Source organism: Physeter macrocephalus, chromosome 15, assembly GCF_002837175.3.
Source record: "Physeter macrocephalus isolate SW-GA chromosome 15, ASM283717v5, whole genome shotgun sequence".
Lineage (NCBI taxonomy): Eukaryota > Metazoa > Chordata > Mammalia > Artiodactyla > Physeteridae > Physeter > Physeter macrocephalus.
Genome location: NC_041228.1, coordinates 893,542 through 920,746, shown reverse-complemented (window position 1 = coordinate 920,746; position 27,205 = coordinate 893,542). Strand labels below are relative to the sequence as shown.

General features: G+C 63.3%; 3 protein-coding genes across 5 annotated transcripts in view; 1 reads left to right on the top strand and 2 right to left on the bottom strand.

Annotated features, from left to right (window-relative positions):
• The window catches only part of ZC3H3 (zinc finger CCCH-type containing 3), a 31,426-nt gene extending 25,038 nt beyond the window's left edge, over positions 1-6,388 (bottom strand). The window contains exons 1-3 of the mRNA XM_028500653.2: positions 6,284-6,388; positions 3,551-4,868; positions 2,129-2,325 (exon numbers count right to left, since the gene is read on the bottom strand). Coding sequence (XP_028356454.1) covers positions 2,129-2,325; positions 3,551-4,868; positions 6,284-6,371 — 1,603 coding nt within the window. The 5' untranslated portion in view covers positions 6,372-6,388. The remainder of the gene's footprint in view (positions 1-2,128; positions 2,326-3,550; positions 4,869-6,283) is intronic.
• An 8,009-nt stretch (positions 6,389-14,397) lies between these two features.
• GSDMD (gasdermin D) lies at positions 14,398-19,417 on the top strand. 3 transcript variants are annotated; one of them, XM_007113106.4, is made up of 11 exons: positions 14,398-14,710; positions 15,805-16,025; positions 16,210-16,402; positions 17,042-17,210; positions 17,360-17,462; positions 17,721-17,774; positions 18,052-18,123; positions 18,248-18,423; positions 18,574-18,715; positions 18,812-18,885; positions 19,016-19,416. In XM_007113106.4, the coding sequence occupies exons 2-11, from the start codon at positions 15,809-15,811 to the stop codon at positions 19,253-19,255; spliced, it is 1,440 nt and encodes a 479-aa protein (XP_007113168.2). In that variant the 5' UTR covers positions 14,398-14,710; positions 15,805-15,808; the 3' UTR covers positions 19,256-19,416. The 3 variants fall into 3 exon arrangements, with proteins under 3 accessions (XP_007113168.2, XP_007113167.2, XP_028356486.1); XM_007113105.4 differs by having other exon boundaries at positions 15,766-16,025; XM_028500685.2 differs by lacking the exon at positions 18,052-18,123 and having other exon boundaries at positions 15,766-16,025; positions 19,016-19,417.
• A 2,316-nt stretch (positions 19,418-21,733) lies between these two features.
• Positions 21,734-27,096, bottom strand: MROH6 (maestro heat like repeat family member 6). The gene is given in 17 exon segments (XM_055091318.1): positions 21,734-22,021; positions 22,155-22,223; positions 22,311-22,437; positions 22,692-22,811; positions 23,067-23,234; positions 23,576-23,871; positions 23,874-23,952; positions 24,062-24,177; positions 24,271-24,319; positions 24,322-24,437; positions 24,512-24,556; positions 24,559-24,679; positions 24,866-24,983; positions 25,580-25,734; positions 25,904-26,063; positions 26,225-26,880; positions 26,989-27,096. Coding segments are annotated over 17 exon segments (2,748 nt in total). The 3' UTR covers positions 21,734-21,776.
• Between the last annotated feature and the right edge of the window lie 109 nt (positions 27,097-27,205).

The window sequence follows — 27,205 nt, the reverse complement described above, 5'->3', positions numbered from 1 at the left end:
GGGCCGTGGGTCCCCAGCCCACGAGACAGGAGGACCTCCTCGACCGTGTGGCGCTCCTTCCCTGGGGTGCCCACGGCACGGGCCAGCAGCAGCCTGCCTTGGGGCTGTCGACCCCCAGGCCAGGCTCCTTGGGGGCGGGGGCAGGGGCAGCACAGGCCTGGCAGGGACAGAGTCAAGGCCAGCGCGCGTACCTGCATCAGGACTCAGCACCCCTGGGCGGCAGGAAGGGCGCCAAGAGGCCCGGGGCCCTGTCTGCCACGACCATGCCACACTCAACACCTGCCCAGCAGGTGCTGCACACACACACCTGCTTCCAGGCCCAGCAAGGGGGCCCGACGCCCAGCAGACGCCCACCAGATCCCCCAAGAGCTCTGCTGTCAGGAAGGGCCCGAGAAGGCGGGACAGGGCCTTAGGGCCTTCCCAGCACGCTGCCCCGGCTGGGACACTCCTCCCCCAAGCCACCTCCAACCATGTCCATCAGTCAAGCCTCGCTGAAATACCACCTCCACAAGGGGCCCTACCTGGCACGCCCCGACACACCCTGCTAGGGGCAAGTCCCGAAGGGAACGTCTCAGCAGCTGGCCAGCTCGAATGCAGGCACCAGAGGGCAGGAGGGACCACCCCTGCCTTGGGTCTCCTGGACCGCCCACCTCCCACAGCCGGCCCTGAACACCATCACGGCCTGCCCGCTGCCATCCCGCGTGACGCCTCATCTGTGGGGACAGATCTGTCTGCAACTTCTCTGCACGCCTGACATCTCGGCCGGCTAAGACAACACCGTGACAGAGAGGATCTGAACAGGGGCCATGTGTCCCCAAAGAGACCCAGATGTCCACAGACACCACCTCCTGGCCTCTCTCCCAGCTGCCCCAAGAGGCCACCTGACCCCCCACCTGCCCTCAGGCTCCCTGGGCGCCCCCCGCCACCAGTCTCTCGAATCGAGGGGCATCCTCAACTCGTCCTCTCCAGTCACCCCCCCGGCAGCCTGACCGCCGGTCACCTCCATCCTCTTCCTTCCCAGCCAGTCCTGCAGCCAAGGCCCAAGCCGCGATCCAGCCACCGCGCAGCAACCAGGGGCCGCTCACGGGGCTTCCTCGGCTCCGTCACCCGGCAAGAAATCCACACTTGCCACGGCGCACGGGACACGGCCAGAGGAGAATGTGCGGGAGGCCGGCACCCTCCAGCCTCCCTTCCCCACAGCCCTCTTGCCGCCCTGCTCGACCCTCTGCCTGGGACCCCACGGCCCACCCTCCCACGGCCGGCTCCGCGCAGATGCTCAGCACAGCCCAGGCACCAGCTCCTCCAGAAGCCTCCTTCAAAGCCTCCTGGCCAGGCCAGGGACCACGCCCTCAGCGGGGTTCCCCAGGCACCAAGCGTAGCACAGGTGTCAGAGCACAAGGCCCCGGCTGGAGCGCCCGGCGCCGAGCCTGCCCGGCCCCAGCCCGTCACCTCCAGATCTCACATGGGTCAGTCTAGAAGCCGCTGCCGCACGTTCGCCGCGCCGCTCAGAGGGGCCACCTCAGGACCAGGCACCCGGATGACGCCTGGCTCTGCAGCCCCCCCACCCCGCCAGCACTGCCGTTGCGGCAGCGGGGAGCTGGCCTCCTGCGGGGGCCACGCCCACAGCACTCCCCATTCCGTTCCTGGACTCCGGGGACTCATTAAGAGGGCAAAGGCGACCCCTCGCAGGCCCGCTCAGGCTTCCCAAAGAAAAGGCAGCAGGCGGCAGGGAGGGGAGGGGTAGACCTGCGGCCCAGGCAGCGAGGAAAGGAGGGAGAGGCCCCGGGCGGCACAAGCCACGCCTCCTCCCCCTTCAGGGCTGCGCGGCTGCCGCCCTCTCATCTACCTTCCCGCTCCTCCCTCTCATCTACCTTCCCGCTCCTCCTGCCGAGACGGACTTGGCTGCACGTAGCCGGAGGGATACGCTGAAAAGACCACCACATGCCTGCCTGGCAGCATCTCCCCGACCCAGAGCGCAGGGCACGGCACCCCGGTTCTTCTCCTCCTCCACTCACTGGCCCAGGCCACCCACCGCCCGCCAGGCTGAGCGCTCCCGGGCCAGGGCCCAGCAGTGCAAGGTGGGTGGCGAAGGCGGGTCCCAACAGGGAGCGCCTCCTCCTGGTCATACCTTCCTTGGCGGGGAGCGGGGCCCGGCCGGGAGGCCGGCGGCACAGCCGGTGCCTGGTGAGCTGCATCAGGCCCGCGCTGGGTGTCTTCCTCAGCGCGGGGCTGCTCTTCCCCCGGAGGGCCTGCCTCCGCCGCAGGCTGAGCTGGCTCTGGGCCGTGGCAGCAGGTGGGGGGCTGCTCTTCTTGTCCCCAGGCACGCTGCAGAGACAAAGCGCAGACAGCTCCTAACAGGCTCCCCCAGCGAGTGGCTCACCTCCCCAGCCCTGCCCACCCAGGTGCCAGCAACATGGACTCAGCCCCCGGAGGCGGCCCGCTTCGCTTTCTCACCTAACCAACCTCAGCAGCCGTCAGAAGGCTGCTCCCCGCCCATCCCCCCCCCCGCCACCCCCCTCCTCCTCCCTGCCGGGCTCCCAGCCACAACCCTGGAGGATCCCAGAGCCAAGGCAGGCGGAGGGCGCAGGAGAGCAGCCCTCGACCCCCACCCAGTGTTCCACAAGCACCTCCTGCACCTCCCCAGGCCAGATGAGCCCCCGCCTGGAGCTGGGGGAGAAGCAAAGCAGGCAGGCCTTGTACGGAGGAGGAGCTGCCACCAGCCTCGTGACCCCCTCCCCACACTGGCTGAAACAGAGGCCACTGTCCAGAAAAAGTGAGGAGGGCAGAGAGCCCGAGGAATCCAAGACGAAACAGCACCTATCTGGGAGAGCAGGGCCCAAGATCAAGGTCAGACAGCAGAAAGGACCTCTGGAGTGGGACTTGCTGGGAGGACAGCAAGTGTCCCCACGTCTGATGGCAGAGGCAGGCCCTCTGCCCTTGCCACTGGCAGCCACCACAATTAAGTCCTGACCCCAGACGGAGCACTAGGCCATGACACCGTCCTCGAGCCTCCTCTAGATCTGAGACGACAGAGGGCAAGGAAGGTGACATGGGTTCAAGTGAGGCAGTGACTCACCCTGTCACCCGGCCATCAAGGGGCAGCCTTCCTCCCCGGTGGAAAGGCAACCCCCTCCCGCAGAGACACTGCGCCCTGGGTTTGCTTGCCCTGCTCCTGGCCTGGGCACAAACCCTGTGGGCCCAGAACAGAAACCACCCAGCAATCTCTGGTCTCCTGCCCGCAGGAGAAAGGGTGGGATGCTGCCACCACCTCCACCTGTCCCCGCCTGGCTGGGGGCCCAGGCCAGCCCCCAGCCAGGCTGAGCCCTGTCATTCAGCTATAAGGGACAGCAGTGACCCCGGCCTCATTCCTACTGACTATGGTGACACCACCACAGGCAAAGCTCTGCGCGCAGGCCCCTGACGCTCAGGCCCCATCAGGGGCGATGCTTCCCTCTGCCTCCCACACCCTGCAGGTGGGCCCTCCCACCTGCTCTGCATACAAGGCGGAGTCTGCCTGGCCAGGGCCCTGGGGCGGGGCGGGGCCACACACCTAGCACTCCCCCGCCTGCGGATGATCTTGGTGCGGCTCTTCACTTTGTAAGAAGAGAGCGGGGTCTCACTGAGGAGGGGCTTCAAGCTGCTGGGCCCCACTGCTGGTCTGTCCCCTGGGGGGGACCTAGATGGGACTGGGGAGAGCTGGGAGGCATGGTCCTTGCTGCCGGCCTCTGACTGCCAACGGAAGGAGGAGGACGAGGAGGCCGAGGCGCTGGAGGCCTTCCACTTGTACTTGCTCGGGGAGGCCCCAGGCACGGAGGCTGTGGCCGACCTCCTGGGCTTGGCATCCATGTCGGCTCGGAGCTGCGGCTTCTCCGTTCGTTCCGCTGCGGAAAAGGGGGCCTTGCACACATTCTCCGCCACCGCTCTGGGACTGAGGGCCCTCCGAGGGGCCCGGGGACTCTTCGCCGAGGCAGCCACCCACTTGTAGTTGTTCTTCCGGAACTTGTTGGTCCGACAGGACACCAGCAGCAAGGGCTCCCGGGCCTGCCTGGGTCCAGCAGCAGGTCTAGCTGGGCCTGCCACCAGGCCAGAGGCAGCTGACTGATCTGCATGGCCGGCGTTTGCTCTCCCGTCCGCAGGGAGCTGTGTACCACAGCCGGCCACAGAGTGTGAGCCCACCTTCCGGTCCAGGGCCGGGCCGCCGCGCTGGGGCGGGCTGGAGGGCAGGAAGCGGGCCCTGGCCGCGACTCCGCTCTCCCTGACCATCCGCCGGGGCTCCGAGGGGCTGCTGCTCACGGTGCCCATCGACTTCACCGCCCGGGGCGTGCCCGGCTCCTTCTGGCAGACCAGCAGGGGGTCCTCCTCACTGCAGCTCCCCTTGGCTCTTCCTGGCCTCGAGGGCTGCCGCTGCCCACCGAGAGGCTCACCCTCACCGTCCTGAGGCCTGTGGCCGCTCCAGGGGGGATCCCCGTTTTCTTCCAAGGAGCCCCGCAGGACCCCTGCAGTGCTAGCCGAGCCCGGCTTTGACGGTGGTTTGACCTTGATGACCATGTTCTGATCCGGACTGAGCTGGACCTGCCTCTCCAGGACGTACTGCTGGGGGTCGGGACCCGGGCTGCCCCCAGCCCCAAGGGGCAGCTGCGCAGCACAGTCGCCGGGTGGGTCCAAGGATCCCAAGGGCCGATTCACAAGGGAGTATTTCTTGCGCCACACAGGCCCATGGTTCGGGGAGAAGCCCCTCCGGCTCAGACGAGGGTAGCGAGCACTGAAAGCCCTGCCGCTGCTGTAAGTGGGCGGCTGCCACTGGGAAGCGGCGGAGGTGCCTGGGGCAGAGGCATTGCCGTGGAGGTTTTTGTAGTCATCGATCAGACCTGAGGAGACAGGAGCACAGGCCCCGTTAACCGGAAGGTGAGTAAAATCAGTGAGAATTCCCTGGAGGGGCATCAGCTGACCAGACACCCCACAGACCCCAGTGGATCCTGCCAGGTCCCAGTGCAGGAGGGGCAGCTGCCAGTGCCTGAGAACCACTGAAAGTCAGCCCAAATTCCCTAGGCCAATCTTCTCCATAAGTCTTTTCCCGTCAGTTCTACTTCAATCCTATTTCTAGTTGCTTATCCTTAAAATGCACCCCTGTGGCATATTCCCTATCCACCAGGAATATTATGCTGGGTTCACAATCCTTTGAGAAGTGTCACTCAGTATGACGAGACCAGCGACGCCCTACGCTGTAATGCCTCAAGAGACGTGGAGGCCCTCTGGCTTGCCCACAGATAGAGAGGGAGCAGGGCTGCACCTTAATGAGCTCCCTGCCTAGCACACAAGACAGTGAGGGTAGGATAAGCAACACCCCTGGGTACTCCACACTTGACAAGAATGTCACACCATCCTCCCCTGAGGAGAGGAGAGGCCTAATCATCTGGAATCGCAGTGCAGTGGACCGCCACGGGGCCTTGCCAAGGAAGCCCCTGGACAGCTGTGCCCGTGCAGGTGGGGCACAGGCCTCGGCTGAAACAACCCAAGCTGTTACAACTCAGCCAACAAGCCCCACAGTTACAACGCTCCCCCACCATATGTCCCGCCCCCAGGCCCAAAGAGAGCCAGGTCCAGACCTGTTGACACCTCAGGGCAGATATGACGGAGGGCCCGCAAGTGCCTGGAAGGTGGGCTCAGCCCACCTGAACTCTCCCCCATACACACTTTCCAAGTCCTTAAGTCTTCTCTTTGTGGGAATAACTTTACAAGGGGAATTTTTTTTTTTTTTAAGTATAGCAAACCACATTAGGTCTAAAAATGGAAAAGTTTGGAAACTGAAGACTGGGGAGTCTGGGCCGGGAACATCAAGGAAAGTGTGGCTGTACGGACGGAAGGAGCGTCAAAACGGGCTGTCCGGGAAAGAAACACACACCTGGCCCCGAGGGGGCTTTGCCACTGTCGGGCGCCGGGAGCGAGGGAGCGCCCAGGGGGCGCCGAGTACGTGCCCGCGCGTGCGGGTGGAGGGGCCCCTCCCGCCCGCCGGTTAACTGAGCGACCGCCCAGCCGCCACCCGCCGCAGCGCCGGAAACGCTCGCACCCTCCGTCGAAACCCGAGCTGGAGGTGACCCAGGCCGGTAGGGACGCCCCTCCGGGTCCCCTAGACCCGGCCCGACCCCACCTACCTCCCCACCCGACCGGACCTAGCCGCCGAGACCGAGGACGGAAAGCCACCCCCTTAGGGGAGGCGGGCAAGGGCCCGCTGTGAAGTGAAGGGGAAGAAAGGGACGCGCGACCCGGGCCCGACCCGACCCACCCTGCAGGAGACGGATTTGCCGCCGTAATTGCTCCTTTTCCTCCATCTCCGGAGTCCGCGACGCCCGGCCAGGCCCCCGCGACGGCATCACCGCGCGACCGTTTCCCCGCGGGCTGGGCGGAGCGCGGGGAGGTGCCGAGACTGCGCACTGAGGCGAGGCCTGGGCGACTGCCGGGCCGCGGGAAGGGGGAGCGGGAGAGTTGCGCCGTCGCCCTGGCAACGGCTGGAGAGGCGGGGTCACGCATGCGCAGAGCTGGGGGAAACGTCACTACGGAGCGCCGGGAAGTGGACTCACCACCAGTGTGGAGGGGGGGTGTTGCGGCAGGTGGTCACCGCCCTGGAGCGCTCTGGCCGGGTTCTCCGCCAAAAGCTCTCGTTCCCTGCGGGACTGGGCGAGGGGCCGAACCCCAGACCCCACCCCAGCTGCAGCGCAGTTCCTTCCGCGTAGAATTAGGCTCCGGGGGTTCTGCAGGGGCGACCTGGTGGGATGAGGGCCCAAGAGATTCTATTGTTTCGCGGGCCAGGACAGGAGAAGAAACGTCCAAGATCGAAGAGGCCCTACAGAGACGTGTTAAACCTCTGAAAACATGAAAGATTTTGGTGTATCAGTGGAAACAAGTATAAAACCAGGTGTGTAAATTCCTCTATAGAGCTGGGGCGTGTAAAATGGTATGGCCGCTGTGGAAAAACAGTCTGGTGTTTTTAACTCAGAAAGTTAAAAACAATTAGGGTTTGACCCAGCACTTCCACTTCCGGGTGTATACCCTGAAGAAGTGAGAACAGGGACTCAAACGTGTGCCAGTGTTGGATGGAGCATTATTCGCAATAACCAAAAGGTGGAAATAGCCCAAGTGTCCATGAGGATGAATGGATAAACAGTGTGTATCCGTACAATGGAACAGGATTTAACCTTGAAAAGGAATGTAGTACTGATCCATGCTACAGCGTAAATGAACCTCAGAAACATTATGCTAAATGAAGTAAGCCAGTCACAAAAGGACAAATATGGCAAAATTCCACTTATATGACATAGCTAGAATAGGGAAATTTATAGAGACAGAAAGTAGATCAGAGGTTACCAAGGGCTGAGGGGAGGAGGAATGGGGAATTAATGCTTTTTGGGTAGAGAGTCTGTGTTTGGAGCGACGAAAAAGTTTTGGAAACAAGCAGTGGTGATGGTTGCACAGCACTGTGAATGTACTTAATGCCACTGAATTGGACACTTAAAAATGATTATACAGGGCTTCCCTGGTGGCGCAGTGGTTGCGCGTCCGCCTGCCGATGCAGGGGAACCGGGTTCGCGCCCCGGTCTGGGAGGATCCCACATGCCGCGGAGCGGCTGGGCCCGTGAGCCATGGCCGCTGAGCCTGCGCGTCCGGAGCCTGTGCTCCGCAAAGGGAGAGGCCACAACAGTGAGGGGGCCCCGCACCCAAAAAAAAAAAAAAAAAAAAAAAAAAAAAGATTATATAACAACTTGTATATATTTACCACAATAAAAAAAAAAAGTGGACAGAATGTGTTTGCACAGACCTGAAAAATAGGAAACGTTAAAGGAAATTCTTCGAGCTGAAGGGAAATGATACAATATGGAGACAGATCTACATGAAGAAAGAGGACAGGAAACGGGAAATATGTTAGTAATTTTTTTAAAAATTCTCATTTCTTATTTTCTCTAAAAGATAAATAGATACAGCAAAAATAATAGAAACGTATTGTGGGTTTATAACATATGTAGAGGTAAAACACATGCCACCACTGATTCAAGGGGTCACATGCACTGTGTCTCCTGCAGGTGAGGATGCAGCCCACAGCCTCTTAGGTCAGCACCTGAACCCACCTTAGGGAGTCAATGTTACTCCACTCAACATACAGCAGTGGGCACCCTGGGATTTCTTTGGCCGAGGTGGCCCCAGGCTAGGAAGACCAGGCAATAGAATGGCCCCTGCACTCAGGCTGTGAGACGGGGTGAGCCACAGGTCATACCCCACCAGCTGAACACTGTGTAAGACCCTTAGGCCTTGGCAGAACTCTGAGGGCAGGGTACGGGAGTTCTCGTAGAATGAGGGAATTTCCCACCAGGCATCTTGAAAAGCACTTCTCTGGACTTGCCCTGTCTTGCTTCTCTTGAGAATCCTGCAGCCATCACCTTATGAATGAGCCAGGGCTGGCCTGATGGAGGAGGGACAGCACATGCCTAGTTAATACCACTGACCCTCTTGACAGCCAGCCGTCTGCCAGACACATGAGGCCAGTGGTTGCCAGCTAGCCACAAAATCGATGAGCCCAGGTGATACCACGTGGAGCAGAGATGAGCCTAAATGTCATGACTTAGGGCACCTCACATAATTATGAGCAAACCAGTGGATGTTTGTATCACTAGGTTTTGGGGTGATTTATTAGCACAAACCGACGGATTCATGGGTCTAGTGCTGAACTTGTCTTCTGTGCCCAACAAGCTCTCTGCTCCTGGACTTCAGTCCTGGGGTGGTGGAGGGGAGAGCCCAGCCACTTGCTGAGAGGAGGCAAGGTTTGTGGGTTTGTCTCCTGGAGTTGTGAAACTGTAAGTGGGATGTAAGTGCTGTCACGATTAGCTCTTTAAAACTGACCTTGACAGTTACACTTAAAACTCTTTGATGTCGGGCTTCCCTGGTGGCGCAGTGGTTGAGAGTCTGCCTGCCGATGCAGGGGACACGGGTTCGTGCCCCGGTCCGGGAAGATCCCACATGCCACGGAGTGGCTAGGCCCCTGAGCCATGGCCACTGAGCCTGTGCGTCCAGAGCCTTTGCTCTGCAACGGGAGTGGCCACAACAGTGAGAGGCCCGCGTACCACACACACACAAAAAAAACCTCTTTGATGTCCATCAAGCTGGCAAAGATTAAAACAGTCTGCCTTCAGTGTTTGGGGGTGAGGGGAAGAGACTTCACTATTCACTTTTTGGATGTTGGCACAGCCTTTCTGAAGGGCAATTTGCAACACGTGCCAAGACCCTGAATACCGTTTGAGGAATTTCACTTTTCAGAATCCCCCCAAAAGAGATAATGAAACATGTGCAAGGCCTTATGAAAAAAAATATCAAGTGCCGGGGGGAAAGGGATGGGGAGGGATATATTAGGAGTTTGGGATTAGTAGATACAAACTACTATGTATAAGATAGATAAACAACAAGGTCTTACTTTTATAGCACAGGGAACTGTATTCAATATCCTGTAAAAAACCATAATGGGAAGGAATATGAAAATACATATACATGTATAACTGAATCACTTTGCTGTATACCAAAAACTAACAGAACATTGTAAGTCAACTATAATCAATAAAAATTAAAAATTTTAAAGTCAGGTGCTGAGTTCTTTACACGGAACAAAAATATTGAGCATGTTTATAGCCCATTACATCGTGCCGGCCCCCCCCCCTTTTTTTTTAAAGCACAGGTCTGTGTTTGTTTGTTTACTTATTTATTTATTTATTTATTTTGGCTGCGCAGGCTCTTTGTTGCAGGCTTGTCTCTAGTTGCAGCACGTGGGTCTAGTTGCGCGGCGGCTTGTGGGATCTTAGTTCCCCGACCAGGGATCGAACCCGCGTCCCCTGCATTGGAAGGCAGATTCTTAACCAGTGCACCAGGAAGAAAGTCCCTAGGCCCCATTCTAGTGTTAACACATATTAATGCATTGAGTCTTCATAACAACCCTGTCGTTTCCATCTTAAGGATGAGGAGACCAACACAAAGGGGGTCAATCTCCCATCCCAAATCACAGGGTAGCCTCACCCTCCCCAGACTCCTGCGCATCCTGGGCCAGCTACTTCCTGGCCATCTCTCTCCTCCAGTGGTCTCTTCTTGCTGGCTGCCCACTCTCCGAGTGATCTCTTCTCTGCCAATCTTCTCTCTTCCCTGCGGTGGACCTTCCCATAGGGCTGCCCAGGTGCAGGTCTGGGGCCATAAAAAGGACTCCATTTCTGGCATTCGGCAAACAAGTGCTGAGGAACAGACATCCCTGTAGCTGGAAGGCCATTTCCGTGGACGCCTCCCTCGCTCCCCTCACAGGGGACTTGCCTCCCACCGCACCCCTCACATCCCTCTCTGCCCTCCTCCCTTCTCCCACACCCAGCTTCCTGCTCTTTTCCCCACCCTAGCCCAAGCAGCCTTCCTGAGCTGCAAGTTATTCCCCTGGCCACCCCACCCATGTCTGCCCTTGGCCTTGCACACCCCCCTTCTCTCCAGCCCCACCACATAAGGCTACCCCAGGCACCAGCCTCTCTGAAGGGGGTGGGAGAGTAGTAAAGGGAAAGCAATGCAGCTGTACCGAATGCACTTTTAGCAGGGCCCGAGCACAAAATGTCACATCCTTTCTGAGCTTGTTACCTGTCTCCTGGCTCTATGGCCTGCAAAAGTATCTGCATCCCCCCCTCCACCAACCCAGGCTGCACCTCCCTTGGGGAATGTCCCCCTCCTGCCATCTCCTTCCCTCCAGGAGGTCTGCATACGGTGGGAGTCAGGCACTCTGACTCACCGGGCCCTCACTTGGGAACAGGTGGTTGGCCGGCTGGGACCGCTACCCCATGGATACCCCCTGGCCTTTCATCCCAGAGGGAGAGAGGCAGGAAGTGAGTGTAGAAGAGAACTGCCATTGAGGGCTCTGTGGGTCCCTCCTTCATCCCAGCCTCCAATCCCCCACTTGACCCTCCACCCTCACGGCAAAGCATGAGCCTCAGAACCAGATCCTCTTGGGAGAAAAGTTGATTAATCTACTGTTTCCTAGATGGCAGCATTTCCACGAGGCTCTCAGGGACCACGGTGGATGGATGGTGAGAATCTCACCACCACAATTTCCCACATGCCCTAGTACTGGGCAAACCTGCCTAGGTGGAAGAGGCACCCCCCCGCCCCAGCCCAGCAATGCCTGGATCCCAGCAGCAAGAGCCTCCTGCAGCTGGGGCAAAGTGAAGTGAGGCTCAGAGCGTCGGAAACGAGAGCAATAGGGCCGCTTCCCTCTGCAGAGGACCAGTTGGAGTGGGGCAGGTTCTGAGTCGCTCCCCCGACCCCTGTCAGCAGAAAGTGCCGGGAGCCAGGCAGGATGCCGCAGGCCTCCGGACAGAGGACCAAAGGAAACAGGACGGAGGCCCGTGCGGGGGAGGGGCGGCTGGAGGCGGGGCGCGGGCGAAGGGAACCGCTAGTCACCCGCGCCCGCGCCCGGGACGCGCCGTGAGCCTCCGCTGATCCCGACCTGCGGGGGGTAGTTTCCCCGCCTGCCTCCCGCCCAGTTCTGCCGCCCCTTCCTGCGGCCTACGCCCCTCCTGGCTCCCGGGGCGCCCCTGGATCCGAGACCGCCCTGCTCCGGGGCCGCCGCGTCGCCCAGCGATCCGCCGAGCGTTGACTGAGCGCCTGCTGGAGAGGCCCTGCTGGCCGGCGGTCCGAGCCGCCGCCGCGGGTCCGGGCCAGCAAGGGGGGCGGGGGCGGCGAGCGGGAGGGAGGCCCCGCGGGGACTCAAGTCCCGAAGGAAAGGACTCCTGGGACTTCAGTGCGTCTGGCACCCTCTCGGCCCCCCACTCCGCGTTCGTTCACTCCCGGCCGAGCGGCTCTCGGGCACACGGGGCCCTCCGGGGCGCCTGTTGGCCGCGCGGGCCCTGGGGGCGCGGCGGCGCGGGCCGCGGCTGCCGACATCCTGGGCGCCGACTTCCGGCACCCTGGGAACCCCCAAAGTCACTGGGAGGCGGGCACAGGGTGGAGCCAGCCCCCCGGGCTGCACCACCCACATCGCGGACCCAGATGAGCCCGAGGCCCGCAGCTCCCCCTACCCTCCCTGGACCCTGGCCGTCCCTGATGCCCGATGGCCGGGGCTGGGTGGGTTCCTCGGGCCGTCTACCCGCTAGCCCCGTCTCGCGCGGTCCTGGCCTCCACTGTCCCTGCCTGGAGGCCCTGCCTGGACGCCCTCAGGCCTCCTCTCCCTAAGCCCACTCTCCCATGTCCTCTGAGGTATCCCAACCGCTGCCTCCAAAGGGCTGTCCTGGTTATCTCCTGGGTCTTACGACCTTTGTTCCTCCCAGGGGCTCGGCCCTCCCAGGGCGGAGGCTGTGGCCTCCACTGCCCAGTTCCCAGCAGTGCCTGGCGGGCCCTGCCCCGCACCGGGTGGGTGGAGGCATGGGATTGCGGTGAGCTTCCTCTTCCTTAGAACCCTCCCCGAGGTGCTGACCCTTCCCCGCGCACAGCCAGAAGCCCCCTCCCAGGCTCCCATCCCTGGTCCCGGTTCTCCCCCCAGGGCGCGGTGTCCTAGCCGGCTCTGGACCCCCAGGGTCTGCCCAGACGTTGCCCAGGGAGGCCTCACCCACCCCCATATCACAGAGTGGCTGTGAGGAAGAAGGGAGGTTGCCCCAGACTTCCTGGCCCTGGAAATGTCCGGGCGCTCCCCAGGCCTCCAAACGGGGGAGGGGGAGGGGGTGCAGGGCCAGCCCGGCCCACCTTCCTTCTGCTTTTTCTCCCCAGTGGATTCACTTCCTGTTCTCTCAGGCTGACTCTGCCCTCAGGAGCCTAGAGACACAACCACTCACCAAGCCCAGCGCCTCTTGTTTAGGTTATTGCCAAAGACCTGAACGTGTGCGCGAGGAGTCGCTGCAGCAATGCTCCATTCAGCCCCGGGGCCACAGCAACGTTCCAAAACACACACCCCAGGAAGTCACTTCCCCGGTACTGGCACTGGGGCCGCTGCCAGCGGCTCTACCTGGAGGGGCCCTTGTCCCGTTCACGGCCAGAGCCCTCCTCTGCAGGAGCACATGGCACCAGGTGCTGATAAACACTCATGGCTCGAATGAATGCACGTGGCGGAGCCTGCGGGGTGAGTCTCAGGCCAGCCAACTGGCAGGGGCCCTGGTGCGGGCTCCAGAGTGCCATAGGGCCCAGAGGCAGGATGTGGCGGTGGACTGGTGGAGAAAAGGGGGCACGGGGCTCCTGGCGGCCTTGCCCTGGACATGATCCGCAAGCAGCCCAGGAGAGTGAGGGTGCTGAGAACCTGAGACAGGCCTGGATGTTGTTACTTGGCTTCAGCTTTTCAAAGTAACAGCTTTATTGAGATATAATTCACATGCCATACAATTCACCCATTAAAAGTGTAAAACCCTGAGGTTTTTAGCATATTCCGAGTTGTGTGATCATCACCACAGTCGGCTTGAGAACATTTCCATCTCCCCAAAGAGGCTGTCACTCCCCATCCCCCTCCCCCCAGCACCTGGCAACTACTAATCTGCTTTCTGTCCCTCCGGATTTGCCTGTTCTAAACAATTTGCCTCCAGGAATCACGCGAGCTAGTCTTCCACGTCTGCCTTCTTTCACTTGGCATAATGTTTTGAGGTCCGTCTACGTTGTGCCGTGAGTCACAACTTCATTCCTTTGTATGACTGAGCACCACACCACCGTGTGTCTTCCATCGTACGCACTGACCACATTCTGTCTGTGCTTCCGCAGACGGACATTTGCGGTGCTTCTGCGTTGTGGCTGTTAACAATAATGTTGTGGGAACATCCATGTGCAGGTTTTTGCGTGAATATATGTTTTCACTTCTCCTGAATACACACCTAGCAGTGGAATGAATGAGATCTAATGGTAATTCTCTGTTTAACTTTTTGAGGAACTGCCAGACTGTTTGCACGGCCGCGGCTGCATCCATTTACATTCCCGGTAGTGTGTGAGGCTCCAATTTCCCATCTTCCCCAACACTTGTCACTTCTCTTTTATACAGTTATCTATGGGGGTGAAGCAGCATCTTACTGCGGTTGGATTTGCAGCTCCCTGACATCTAATGGTGTGAGCATTTTCCTGTGCGCTTATTGGCCATTTGTAGCCATACATTTTCTTTAAGGAAATGTCTGCTCAGACGCTTTGCCGTGGCCCAGGGTTTCCAGAGAGAAGGACTGAAGAGGTGCCCAGCAGCTGGTGCCCAGCAGCTGGAGGCAGCAGCGGGTGGGGCACGAGCTGGCGCACCCTGACCCTCCCCCACCCCCGCCGGGCTGCGGGGCGGGCTCACAGGGGGTGTTTCCGGGCTGTCGCTGCTCCAGGCCCGCGAGGTTTCACTTTTGGATCTGGGAACCTTTGGGCTGTGGGCTCGCTCGGCAGCTCCGTCTGTTCAGACGCTTTGCCGTGGCCCAGGGTTTCCAGAGAGAAGGACTGAAGAGGTGCCCAGCAGCTGGAGGCAGCAGCGGGTGGGGCACGAGCTGGCGCACCCTGACCCTCCCCCACCCCCGCCGGGCTGCGGGGCGGGCTCACAGGGGGTGTTTCCGGGCTGTCGCTGCTCCAGGCCCGCGAGGTTTCACTTTTGGATCTGGGAAACTTTGGGCTGTGGGCTCGCTCGGCAGCTCCGGGGCAGAGCCCTCCGATCCCAGCCAGCAGAGCGGCCTGGCTTCAGCTTTGTGGGCGCGGGCACGCAACAGTCACGGTCACGGTGAGCTGCTCCCACACCCTGCTCCCCGCCCCTGCGCGCCGCACCCCACTGCCTGCCCTGGCTGCCGGGTGGGCTTCTCCCTAGTGCTGGGTTGGGGGAGGCCAGCTCCTCTGGGTGGAGACCTGGTCCGTCCGGGCACCCTTCTGCGGCTTCCCCAAGCCCCCCAAGGACTCGCAATCCCAGACCGGCTTGGGGAAGTCCCAGGCCTCTGGGAAGGGGGTGCCCTCCCCAGCCCGGCTAGTTTGGGCTTAACTCCAGGGAGGCCCTCTAGGTGCCCCTTGGCCCATTCTCAGACTTCAGACCAGCCCTGAAGCTCAGAGGCTTCCTAAGGGCTGGCCCCCGTGCCTGGAGCCCAGATGTCCTGGGTTCTGAGTCAGGCCCACGTTGGCTTCTGACCCCTGAAGACAGACTAGTGGCTCACGGAGCTTTGGGCGCAGAGAAAGCCCTGGAGGACACGTCTAGGGGCTGGGGACACTTTGGCTGGGCCTTGCTGTGGGCCTTTGCACCAACTGCCCAGGAAGTGATGGCTTCTGTTTCCTCCCCTGCCCTCTGAACACCTCAGCCAGGGGGGCAGCTGCTACAGCAGACAGAGCAGTGGCCTGGGGTCACTCCAAGTCCCCAGCCTTGCCCTGCCCTTCCTCGGTGGCTGCTTTTCGTGAGCAGCCCTAAGCCTTGTTGAAGTGACAAAGTGACAAGAGGCCTTGGTGGGCGGCCAGGGCTGCCCCCCCCGCCCCCAGCGCTGAGTCCCAGGGCTTTCTTGGGCTTCGTGTGGGCACTCTGAGCACAGAACAGATGGCGTGCATGGCCTGAGTCCCACTGAGGGCCGTGAATGACGTCCCACCCTGGCGGTGCCCGTGGCCCCTCGGAAAGATGGATTAGTGGACCACCGGCTATACTTCTGCTTGTTTCTGCGTTGGGTGATAGCAGCAAGCGCTCTCCGTCAGGCAGAGCATCCCAGGACTAGCCAAGCAGGATTGCTTTGGAGGGAAAGAGCTCCCCATCACCGGAGACGTCCAAGTACCTACCTTGCCCCTCTCCCGCCCGCCCTCCTCCAGCCCTGCGGGTGCGAGGCCTGACCCAGCTGCCCTCCTCAGGAGCATGGCAGCGGCCTTTGCGAGGGTGGTCAAGAGCGTGGTCCGGGAGCTGGACCACGGGGGGGAGCTCACCCCTGTGGACAGCCTGCAGAGCTCCTCCAGCTTCCAGCTCTACTGCCTCTTGGGCAGGAAGCCCTCGAGTTCACGGTTCTGGAGACACCGCTACACACGTGTCAACCTGTCCATCAGGGACATCCTGGAGCCCGACGCCCCGGAGCCAGGTACCCCCGTGCCACTGGGTCAGAGCCATGGGTCGGGTGGGGGGAGGAGTGGGCAGCCCGCTGCCACCTGCTCTGGGCCTCTGGGCTCTCTGCTTCCAGAGGGCAGGCGCTTTGCAGAGGCCCCTCCGCCCAGGCAGACAGGCGGCGGATGGGGGGACGGGCCTCAGCTCTGGCCTTGCTCCAGCCGTGGAGTGTGGCAGCACCTTCCATTTCCACGACGCTACGGACGGGCAGCTGCAGGGGAGCGTGGAGCTGGCGGCCCCAGGACAGGGCAAGTTGTCAGGCGGGGCCGCGGTGTCCGGCAGCTCCAGCGCCTCGATGAACGTGTGCGTGCTGCGCGTGGCCCCCAACACCTGGGAAGCCATGCATCGAGAGAGGTGAGCCCCGGGGCGGCCTCTGGGTCAGGACCTCGGGGCAGCAGGAGTCACAGGGGGTCTCTGCCAGGCTGAGGGAAGTCCCAGAGGCAGGGGCGTGCTGGGACCAGTGGGCAGGGAAGGAGGCTGCAGAGGTCCTGGGGGCCTGCATCCTGCGGGCCAGGGAGGCCAGGCAGGGCCCTAGGGTCAGGGGTCAGACCAAGTCCCACTGCGAGGAGGCTGGGCTGCTGGGGTGGAGCAGACACAGGGACCCTGGGGAGGAGGACCATCGGTTCAGAGCAGAGACGTGAGATTTGAACCCGGGGAGCAGCAGGGAGTGGAGGGAGAGAGCAGCCAGGTGAGCAGCCAGCCAACAGGGTGGGCCCCTCCAGAGGTCTTCAGGTGTCCGCCCGTCCCCACTGGACCCCGTCTTTTCTTCCTGCACCCCACCCACTCACAAACATCGTCAGGAGCACCAGGGAGGGAACGATGGGTATCCCGCGCCTGGCCATCCACAGAGCCCTCGGTCTCCTCGGCCGCGTCACCGCCCCCAGCCCCCGGGGCCACAAAGGCTGACGTCCAGGGAAGGGAAGCCGTCCCGTGGAAGGGGGAGGGGAGGCAGGGTGCACCCCTGCGAGCTTCCCATTGGTCCGCTCACCACAGGCGCTTGCGGCAGCCTGAGCACAAAGTCCTGCAACAGCTGCGGAATCGCGGGCATGACGTGTTCGTCGTGACCGAGGTGCTGCAGACACAGAAGGAGGTGGAAGTCACCCGGACCCAAAAGCAGGAGGGCTCAGGCCAGTTTGCATTTCCGGGAGCCACGTGCCTGCAGGTGTGCGCCACAGGTCCTGCAGCGGGCTCGGGCTGGGGAGGCAGGGGGGCAGTGTCCCCAGGCGGTGGGGTAGACCCCTGCCACCAGCACCCTGTTACCTCTGGCCCCATAACCCAGAGCCCAGTCCTGAGCCCGTATCCATCCCTCAGGGCAGAGGTGAGGGCCACCTGAGCCAGAAGAAGATGGTCACCATCCCCTCGGGCAGCATCCTCGCATTTCGGGTGGCCCAGCTGGTTATTGGCCCTGACTGGGGTGAGCCAGGATCACGGTGACTTCTGGGGCCCAGACTCCATGGCAGAGAGGCAAAGAGGCCTGGAAGAGCCACCAGGGGTCACTGGGGGCATCTGGTTGCATACCTTCATGGGTCGGGGTGGCCGAGGGTCCCTTGCTCTGGCATTTGGGAGGTTGGGGCACAACGGGGGTACTGCACAGGGGGCCCCGGCTTGGGAGGGAGATGCCAGGTGCTCCGCCAACCTGCTTTCCCCGTCTCTGCTCCTGCCTGGCTGCCAGACATCCTCTTCTTCCCGGACAAGAAGCAGACGACCTTCAGGCCACAGCAGGAAGGTGAGGCCTGTGGACCTGGGCAGTGGTACGAGCTGACGAGGCATTCTCCTGCCCAGCACAGCACAGCCGGGGGACGCGCACGCACACGCACACGCACGCACACACACACACACAGTGACAGGCTGACACCAGCCTGCTTTGACTTTGCTTCCTGCCCCGGGCTGCCGGTACTGGGGTGGTGGTGACAGGCTGTGAGGGCCGAGGGGAGGCCTCAGCCCTCTCTGGCTTGGGGACCCAGCCCTGCCTCGTCCAGGCTACAGGCCCTCCTACGTTGCAGGCGGCCAGCTGCAGCAGTCCTCCTGCCTCGCCTCCATAAGGTTCCTCTCTGCCCACTTCAGGTTCCTGTCGGGTCAGTACTTTCTTGGCCACCCCCCTGGTGGGCTCCCCTTCTGCCCCGCTGTGGTCTGCCCTCCATAACCAGGGCTCGCCGGGGCCATGTGGGCACCTGGGCAATGGCAGCCCTGTCCCCACAGACGGGCCTGTGGAGGACCGGTTGGCGATCACCGAAGACTTCCAGGGCCTGCAGGCAGAAGTGGGGGCCTGGGCCGTGGGCCTGAACGGCTTGTCCAAGGAGCCTTGTGGGCAGCTGCTGGGGGCCCTCGGGCAGGTGCTGCGGGACGAGGCTGCCCTGCAAGCCCTGGATGAATCGGTGAACGAGCTGGGTGGGGCGTGCGGGCGTGCGGGGGGCGGGGGTGGGCGCGAGCTGGGCGGGGCGAGCTGGGGCGCGGCGGGGTGGGCGGAGCTGGTGCCTGCGCCCCGCCCCCACGCTCACCCGCCCGCCCCGCGCCCTTACCCCCAGCTGGAGCACGGCCTGTGTGGCGGGCTTTTGGAGCCTCGGGATGGTCCGGTGGGTGCTGTCCTCGAGTGCCTGGTGTTCTCCTCCAGAAGGCTAGAAGAGGAACTTGCCGGCCCCGTCTTCTACCTGCTGCAAGCTCTAGCTGGTGAGGGGCTCCGGGGGTGGGACAGGTAGGGAGCAGGAATGTGGGCTTCCCTAGCTGGCCTTCCGGAACCCCCTCTCACCCAAGGTCTCTCCCCAGTGCTGAGCGCAACCCAGCACGTGCTGCTGGCTGAGGTGCTGGAGATGGGGGCCCTGTCGGGGGCGTTCAAACTGGTGAGAGGGCCCAGCTTGTAGGGGAGGGGCTGTGCCGGAGGTGCGGACCCAGTGCATCTGGGCTGGGGTGGTGTGGGTGGTGCCACAAGCCTGGGGGCCCCTCTGACAACCTCCCACCCTGTTCTGCCAGGTGGAGAGCCTTTTGGAGCAGAGCACCCCATGGCAGGAGTGCAGGGCCGTGTCCCTGCCGGCCGAGCTCCTGGGGGACAGCTGGGGCTCAGAGGCACCCACCTGGGTCCTGCTGGAGGAGTGCGGCCTTGAGCCACAGGTGGGCGCCCCCCAGGTGTGCTGGAAACCGGAGGCCCAGGGCTGTGCGTATGCGCTTTACGCCTGCCTGGCACTGCTATTCAGGCTGAGCCGGCTCTGCTAGCCTGCAGCCCGCCCGCAGGGCAGCTGTCTAGTCGGGGCAGGGCTCATGCCCACCCAGCTGCCAGGAGCCACACCCAGCCACGTGGGCAGCTCACCACAAGGCCTGGGAGTTGAAGAAAGCCAATAAATGTGATGAACAAAGGGAAAATGCTCACTGAGCTTTTGAGGGGTCCTATGTCAGGGGTCCGGGCAGCGATGGGGATGGTGCCTTCACATGGGGAGGGACCTGGGGGCTGACAGCAGGCATCTCTCCCGTGGGACTGAGGGGGCATTTCCTGTGCTGCGCCGGATCACTCCGGAGTGAGCGGCCACGTGGCCGGGCTCCTGGCCCCCTCCCCCAGCAGGCTGGCCTGGCAAGAATGGGACAGGGCCATTCCAGCCCTCAGGATGGTTCTCTGTCTGCCTCAGGGAACTTGAGAACGTACTGATGCAGGTAGCGGGGCCTGTCCTTGCCCTCCGGGGCTGCAGAGAGGACAGAGAAAAGGTGTACTGACAAGCAGACAGATCTGCACTCCTGGGGCTGCACTGGGGCCCCAGGGAAGTAACCCGAACCAGAGAAACTGGCCTTTGGGGTGTGTCTCATCCAAATTAATTCGCTCAAAGGTAAGAGTCTCTCGAGAGGAGGCCTCCGGGCCCCTGAGTCGCAGTCCCTGGGCCTTCGGCAGGGCTCGGAGCCTCCCTGGACCAGAGAGCCTGAGCCTCCCTGGGGGGGGGCAGGGGGGGCGGGGGTGGAATGGCCCCACGTGCAAGGAGAGATAGTAACTGATTCAGCCAGGGAGTTATTCTCATCTTGGAGCTTGAACAGCCAGGAGAAATTTGCTTCTCCCCGTGGGAGCCAGTCTGCCATCCTCCGCTTGGTGGAAGGCGGGGAAGCCGCGCTCCCCTCCTGTCAGGCTCACCGCTGCCCTGCAGCCTCAGGACTGGCTAAAGAGAAGGGATGGTTGGCCCAGCTGTGGTTGGGACATTAAACCCCGAGAAAACTCAGGATCAAGGCCAAAAGTAAAATTAATATTAAAACAGAGGGTTCGGGACTTCCCTGGTGGCACAGTGGTTAAGAATCCGCCTGCCAGTGCAGGCGACGCGGGTTCAAGCCCTGGTCTGGGAAGATCCCACGTGCCGCGGAGCAACGAAGCCCGTGCACCACAACTGCTGAGCCCGCGTGCCACAACTACTGAAGCCCACGTGCCTAGAGCCCGCGCTCCGCAACAAAGAGAAGCCACCGCAATGAGAAGCCCGCGCACCGCAACGGAGACCCAATGCAGCCAAAAATAAATAAATAAATAAATAAATTTATAATGAAAAAAAAAAAAACAGAAAACAGAGGGTTCCCCAAACATCCCAGATCCCGGTACAGAAACTGCTAGAAGAGACCTCCCTGGTGGTCCAGTGGGTAAGACTCTGTGCTCCCAATGCAGGGGGCCCGGGTTCGATCCCTGGTCGAGGAACCAGATCCTGCATGCATGCCGCAGCTAAAGAGTCCGCATGCTGCAACCAAGAGCCCTCAGGCCTCAGCTAAAAGATCCTACGTGCCGCGACAAAGATCCCGTGTGCCGACCTAAGACCTGGTGCAGCCTAAATAAATAAATAAATGTTTTAAAAAGCAAAAAGAAATCCCTAGAAATTCACCCCTCACACAGGGAGAGGAGAAGCTGGACGCCTCTCAGCCTGTTTGTGTTCACCAGGGCCCACGCCCCTCCTTTGGGAACCTCATTAGGGGGACTTGAAAGGCAAAACCAAGGGGAACAGGACTGGAACAGCTTAGGTCTTAGAAATCCAGGCGACAAGTTAGGTCCTGGTCAGCCCCCCCCAGGCCCCCTTTGGAGGTTCTGACTATTGGCCCTCAGGTTCCAGGACCACCAGTGCAGGTGTCACCTCAGGCCTGTGGTGTCCAGTGGGGAGGTCGGGGACAGCTTCCGGAGAAGGCCCAGGTGGGGTCTGACACGGTAAGTGGGGGGAGGGGCAGGAATGGGGCCAGGCTGCGGGGCAGCAGGTGTGGACAGGAGGACAGATCAGTGCTTCTTGGCCAGGAACCTCAGAACCTCAGGCCAGGACATGGCCAGCGAGGAGTGGAGCATGTGACGAGGGGTGATGGGCTGCTGGGGTGGCCGGGAGGGCCCAGGCAGAGGGCAGCCTGTCACGGCGCCGGCTCCCAGGGCTGTGCCAGCTTCACGGTGTCCCCCGCCAGGCCTCGGCCCGGGAGGTCAGGTGTCATCCAGGCGGGGGGCTGACGGGGGACAGGTGGACCCAGGGGTGTACGAGGCAAGAGGCTGAGGGTCAGAAGGTGCGTGCCCCCCCGTAGGTCGCAGGGCTGTCTGGGGGGTGAGCTCCTGGAGAGGGGTCTTTGTGTGCAACAGGCCTTGCGTGGCTCGGGGGGGTCAGGCATTGGTGCCCAGCACCGAGCCCAGGGTGCCCCTCAAGGGGGGGCCTCTTCTGCAGATCTGCCCCTGCCAAGACTGGCTACAGAGCGGTGGGGTGCCAGACTCAGCACCCTGGCTCCCGCCCGGAGGGTGGGCCAGTCGGGCTCAGCCTGGTCCTGAGCAGCCCCAGGGGCCAGCGGGGCTCCGGTGGTGCTGGAACAGGCTGTCTCTGTAGACCGGTGGGGGCCAGGCACGGGCGTGGCACCGGCTCAGGCAGGGAAGGCGCAGGAGGCCCAGGAGGCGCCCACGGCAGGGAGGGTGCTGCGCCTGAGCCGGCAGCACCACCTGCCGGGTGGACGCTTGTGCCGCTGCCACCACGGTGGGCTCAGGGTCACTCTGCAGCTGCCCCGGGCCCGTGGGGACAGGGCGGTTCACGGGGCGGGAGGGGCCCAGGGCTCCAGCCCTCCATCCACCCATTCCCATCCGCTCCGCCCTAGCGCCCACCACCTTTCCGGAACCCCATGCCCTGGTGAGTCGGGTCCTCACCCTGGAACAGATTGTCTAGCAGGTCCTGGTTGATGCGGCTGGGGCTTGAGTGATGGACCAGGAAGCCTGGGCCAAAGCAAACCCTGAGTGCTGGCCCCATGCCCACAGCAGGGAGGGGCTGGCCTAGCCCCCAGAGCCCTAGGTGCAAGGGACAGTGTGACACCAGGACTGCCTTCCCCGCGAGCACGGCGGCTGCCCAGCGCAGGGAGTCCTGGGGGCTCCGCAGGTAGCCCTGGGTCTGGCTCAGGAAGCGGGGCACGTGACTTGGGTACCACTGAACCTGGGGACAGGGGGGCTCATGGCAGGACAGGAGGGCCAATTCTGCATGGAAAGGAGGCCGCAGGGGTGAGTCCAGGGGCTGAGGACCCTGAGGATTGCCCAGGACATGGCAGCAGGACCTGAGGCTTTAGACCTGCCACCGCGTTGACTGGAAGGGTGGGAAGACTCAGTGTGGGGGGGCGTGGCCCCGGTGTCACTGGACCAAGTGGGCAGCTGACCGTACCCCATCATTGTCACCGTCCTCCCCCAGCTGACCAGGCGGTGGCAGACGCGGCTTAGGGCCTCAGGGCTGTCGCAGTGGGCCACAGTGGCCATCTCCCCCAGCAGGCCCCAGCGCAGGGCCTGGTCACAGAGGGCCAGCGTCCACTCTGAGCTCTGGAACAGGGCAAGGGAGCAAGGTTAGGAGTCCAGAAAGTGGCAAGAAATGGCCTGGGAGGGGGGAGGGGGCCAGGATGAGGGGTGGAGGAGCAGGCGGCCCAGGAAAGACCAGGAGCCTGGCTGCGCATGTCACCTGCACCTGAGGTCCTGGGGGAAGTCCCCGACCTGTATGTACTCTTTGGAGAGGCAGCTGTCGTGAGGATGGGTGGGGCCGGATGGAGACAGCCATGGGACAGTCTTGGGGGGGCTGACCTCACTGGTGTCCCGGCTGGGGTCGTACAGCCGCAACAGCAGCGGCACGAGACTCTGCAGCACCAGCTTCCGCAGGGGGCCGTGGAGCCCCACCCGGAGCCCGCCCCGGCCGCGCGCCACCGGCGTCCCGACGAGCCAGACCGCAGAGGCGTGGACCGAGTCCCGGGCCTGCATAGGAGGGCGCGGTCAGGGCGGAGCCAGCAGGGCGAGGGTGTCCGGAGGGCTGCCGTCTGGGGGCGTGATCTGCCGGAGCCCGCCCCGGCCGCGCCGCACCGGCGTCCCGACGAGCCCCACCGCAGAGGCAAGGGCGTGGACCGAGTCCCGGGCCTGCATAGGAGGGCGCGGTCAGGGCGGAGCCAGCAGGGCGAGGGTGTCCGGAGGGCTGCCGTCTGGGGGCGTGATCTGGGGGCCCGGAGCGGGGCCTGGTTGGGGAGCCCAGGGAGAGCCTGGGGAGGGGGTGGTGACGGCGGGCGGGGCGGGGCCGGAGGGGCGGGCTGGGCCGGGCTCACGTGGTCCAGAAGCGGTGGGAGGAGCGGTCCCAGCTCCGCGCCCAGGAGCTGCGCCGGCGCCCGCGGCCGCCTCAGGACCCTCCGCAGCGCCCCCAGTGCGGCGCCCACGAGCCGCGCGTCGTCCTCGCCCAGCGCGCCCAGGAGCGCGGACAGCAGCGTGCTCACGTGACGGACCTGCAGGGACGGGGACTCGTGGGAGACCCCTCGCAGACCCCGCCCCGCCCTTCCCCTCACCTTCCCGCGGTTCAGCGCCAGGTGGCCGAGGCCCAGCAGGCCCAGCCAGCGCACGGTGGGCTGGGGTCGCCCTGCCAAGCGCAGAGCCGCTCCAGGATGACCTCCTCCCGCAGAAGCCGTGCGGTGGGCCGGCTCTGCAGCAGCTGGGCGGGGGGACACAGGGTCAGCACGCTCGCGTTCCCGTGCCGGCCCGGCCGCTTAGGGGCCAAGTCCATGGTCACCCCTCACCACTCATCCTGGAAGCGGCCTCACTCCGGTGAAGAAGGCCGTAGCCGTGAGGCGCTGTGCGTCTTCCGCGCTGCGGAGCTGGAGCAGCAGGTCCGCGAACAGGCCTCGCAGGTGGTGGCCGGCGTGCGCCACCATGGCACCGTGATGGGGCGGGAATGGGAGCTCTCCCTCCGCTTCCGGCCTTGCCCCTCAAGAGCCTCTACCCGACAACCCCCATGCCCCTGCCCTGCACCTGGCCAGCAGCAGGACACCCTCCAGGTGGGGGTGGGCTCCCACCAGTCTCTTCTCCAGCCTCCAGCCTGCTCCATGCACGTGACGACCATGCGGCAGCCGTCCCCAGTGAGCAGGGCCTTCGAGCCCTCCACTGTGCAGCTGGGGGGGGGGGCAGCAGACGAATGGGCGGTGAGGGCCAGGAGGGCACTGGCCCAGCCCTCACTGCCCCCGGTGTGCACCCCTCACCTGGCGTGGCCGCACGGTAGCCCTGGTGGGATGGGGCCCAAACCTTGGGGATGTCAGGGGGCATGGGTCCCGGGCCAGCTCGTGTAGCTGTGTGACCGTCACAAGGAGAAGGTGCGGGTAGAAGCCCCGCCTGGCACCCACGCAGCTGGACACAGCCAGCATCTCCCCAAGGGCGCGAGAGGCCTATGGAACAAGGGGCTCATTCAGGCTCAGACACCGCAGACAGGGCGAGGACAGAGCCTCTATGCTTAAGAGACGTAATGGATGGGTGTGACTCAGGTGAGAGCCTGCTGCCCCCAACCCCCTGAGGCCAGACTCTCCTGTCCCCTTGGGCCAGGGCCGGGGGAGTCCCCTGGCAATGCCACCTACCGCCAGTGCCCCCAGCTGGGATCTGGCCGAGCCCTTTAGCACCCACAGCAGCTGCACCAGCACCTGCCCATTCATGCGCTGGTTCTGGCTCAGGCTGCGCCAAAGCTCGGTTGCTGCCCTGGGGGCACGGGGCACGTGAGCCAGGGCAGGGCCTGGTGCTGGGATGAGGGGAGTCTCCAGATCGGTGAGGAGGCCACTAGGACTCCAGCAGGAGGAGGGGCAGGTAATCAACCCCGCAATCCCAGAGAAACAAAATAAGTGGCATCTGTGCAGACCACAGCAGAGCCAAGTCTGCAGGATCAGCTGCCCGGCAGGGGCCACTCAGAACCCTGTTCGGCTAGTAATGGTGAAACAAACCTGGCATTATGAACACTCACCGTAGAGAATAAAACCACAGATCACTTCTCCCAGGGCAGACTAACCAAAGAGCCGGGGCGTTGGGGTGCGGCAGCCACCTGGCTTGCTCAGAAGCACGCCCCGCCAGGCTGGGCTCCAGGAGAGACCTGGAGAGAGAAGGCAGGCCCCAAGCCTGGAACCCAGCACTGAGGACACTCAGTGGATGGGAGGCAGGAGCGGAAGGCAGGGAAGGCCCTGCCCCACCATGACCCACCCCACCCTGGGCCAGTCTCCACAACAAGCCGCAAAGGGGAAGGAAGCTGCGTCGGGGGCCGCGGGGGGATGCGGCGTCTGGTGGGGCGGGGCGGGTTGGGTTACCGGTCCGGGGGCAATGAGCACAGCAGCAGTGCACACACCACGCCCCGAGAGTGCTCCAGGGCCAGCGTGCTCCGCACCTGCAGGGCCACCCGCTGGGGCCTCCACTCCGCCAGGCTGGGCACCTGTGCCAGCAGCCCCCGCACAAGGCCGTGCACCTGGCGTGGAGGGGTGGACGTCAGTGGTCCAGTCTCCATGACCCCTGCACGTTACCCTCGGTACCCCGACCAAGCAGCTGCGGCCTGAAGGGGGCTTCTCCCTCCAACCCCCAACCCTGGAGGGGACCAGGCGGGAGACTCCGAGGGCAGGGAGGGGCCGGGGGCTAACCTGGTCCTCCAGCCGCTCCCCCCGGGCCTCCAGGGCCGAGGACAGGGTGAGAGCCGTCGCCTGCGTTCCCGCAAAGCCGGCCTCGTCCAGACAGGCAGCCGTGTACGACGCCAGGTCTGCGAGGGCCCCCTCTTCCAAGGAACTCTGGGGAGTCTGGGATTGGGGGCGAGGGGAGCCCTATGAGACCCCCTTGCCTCTCCCACTCTATTCCTCCCCACCCCGTCCCAGCTCTCGACAAAGCCCCCGTGCCTTTCTGTTGTTTCCCAGCTCCGTCCCCCTTTACCCCCCAGGCATCCCTCCTGCTCACCAGACGACGGACTGGGTCCCTCAGGGGCTGGCTCCTGGGCAGGAGGCTGGGAGAAGGGCTCACTGCCAGCTGGGGGAATGGCGGCTGCCCACCCAGGCTCTACCCCGCGTTCAAGCTCAGGTTCGGGCTGAGGGCCGGTGGAAGGGGGTCCCGGGGGCTGCCCCTGGCTGGCCCGAGTCCCTTCAGCCAGAGCCGTCAGGGTTAGGGCTCCCACGGGGGTCCCCCGGGCCCAGCCCCACGCGCCGCCAGCCGTGGCCGCCGCACACACTGAGCTGCTCAGCCGGGCCCAGCCTGCAGCACCTGGCACTGGTCCTCCCAGAAGCGGGCCCCAGGCAGGCGAGCCCAGGGACAGCCGTGGCGGCGTGTGGGTGCGTGTGCTTGTGCATGCTCTGTGGAGGCGGGGGGAGGTCGGGGAGCCACACGGGGGTGTCCCCAGGTGTGGTGCCCGCGGGGGCTTTTGAAGGGTCTTCCCGCCCAGACTGTTGATAAGTGGCCAGCCTCGGCTCTGCCCACCAGGCCCTGGGAAAGGGGCAAGCAAGGTCCCTGGGAGACAGTGGATCTGCAAGGGGAGGCGGGGAAGGGTCCCTGACCCTGACTTCCGACCCGTCTGGGCAGGGAATCCTGGGCAGGTGTAGACAGCCCTGAGGAGGCCCCAGCAGGTTTTAGAAGTCTGGGCTCAGCCCTGAGCTGAGGCCTCGCCCGACTCAGCCCTAAAGAAGCAGTCAGGTCCAGGCTGCGCTTGCGGCCGGGGGCTGGGCTCTCCTCTCTGCATCCTGACCCGGCTGGACATCCCAGGCATGCGGATGATTCGGAGCAGCCCTGGGGTGGAGCCGGAGCAAGAGGAGCTGCCCTGTGCCTCCCAGGTGCTCTTGCAGGCGACTGACATCACTGGCTGGGTCACGGTGGTGGGGGAGGAGTGTCTGGGTCCTGGCACTGAGGAAGTGCAAAGCTCGGAAGTGGTGACCTGTGGGTACCCGGGGCCTGGTGCGTGTTCT

Excerpts from the sequence above, each read along its gene's own strand:
- GSDMD (XM_007113106.4), top strand. The coding sequence starts at position 15,809 with ATGGCAGCGGCCTTTGCGAGGGTGGTCAAGAGCGTGGTCCGGGAGCTG. Across the intron at positions 16,026-16,209 it reads GCCCGACGCCCCGGAGCCAG|CCGTGGAGTGTGGCAGCACC; the intron begins GTACCCCCGTGC and ends GCCTTGCTCCAG. Across the intron at positions 18,716-18,811 it reads CCTGCTGCAAGCTCTAGCTG|TGCTGAGCGCAACCCAGCAC; the intron begins GTGAGGGGCTCC and ends GTCTCTCCCCAG.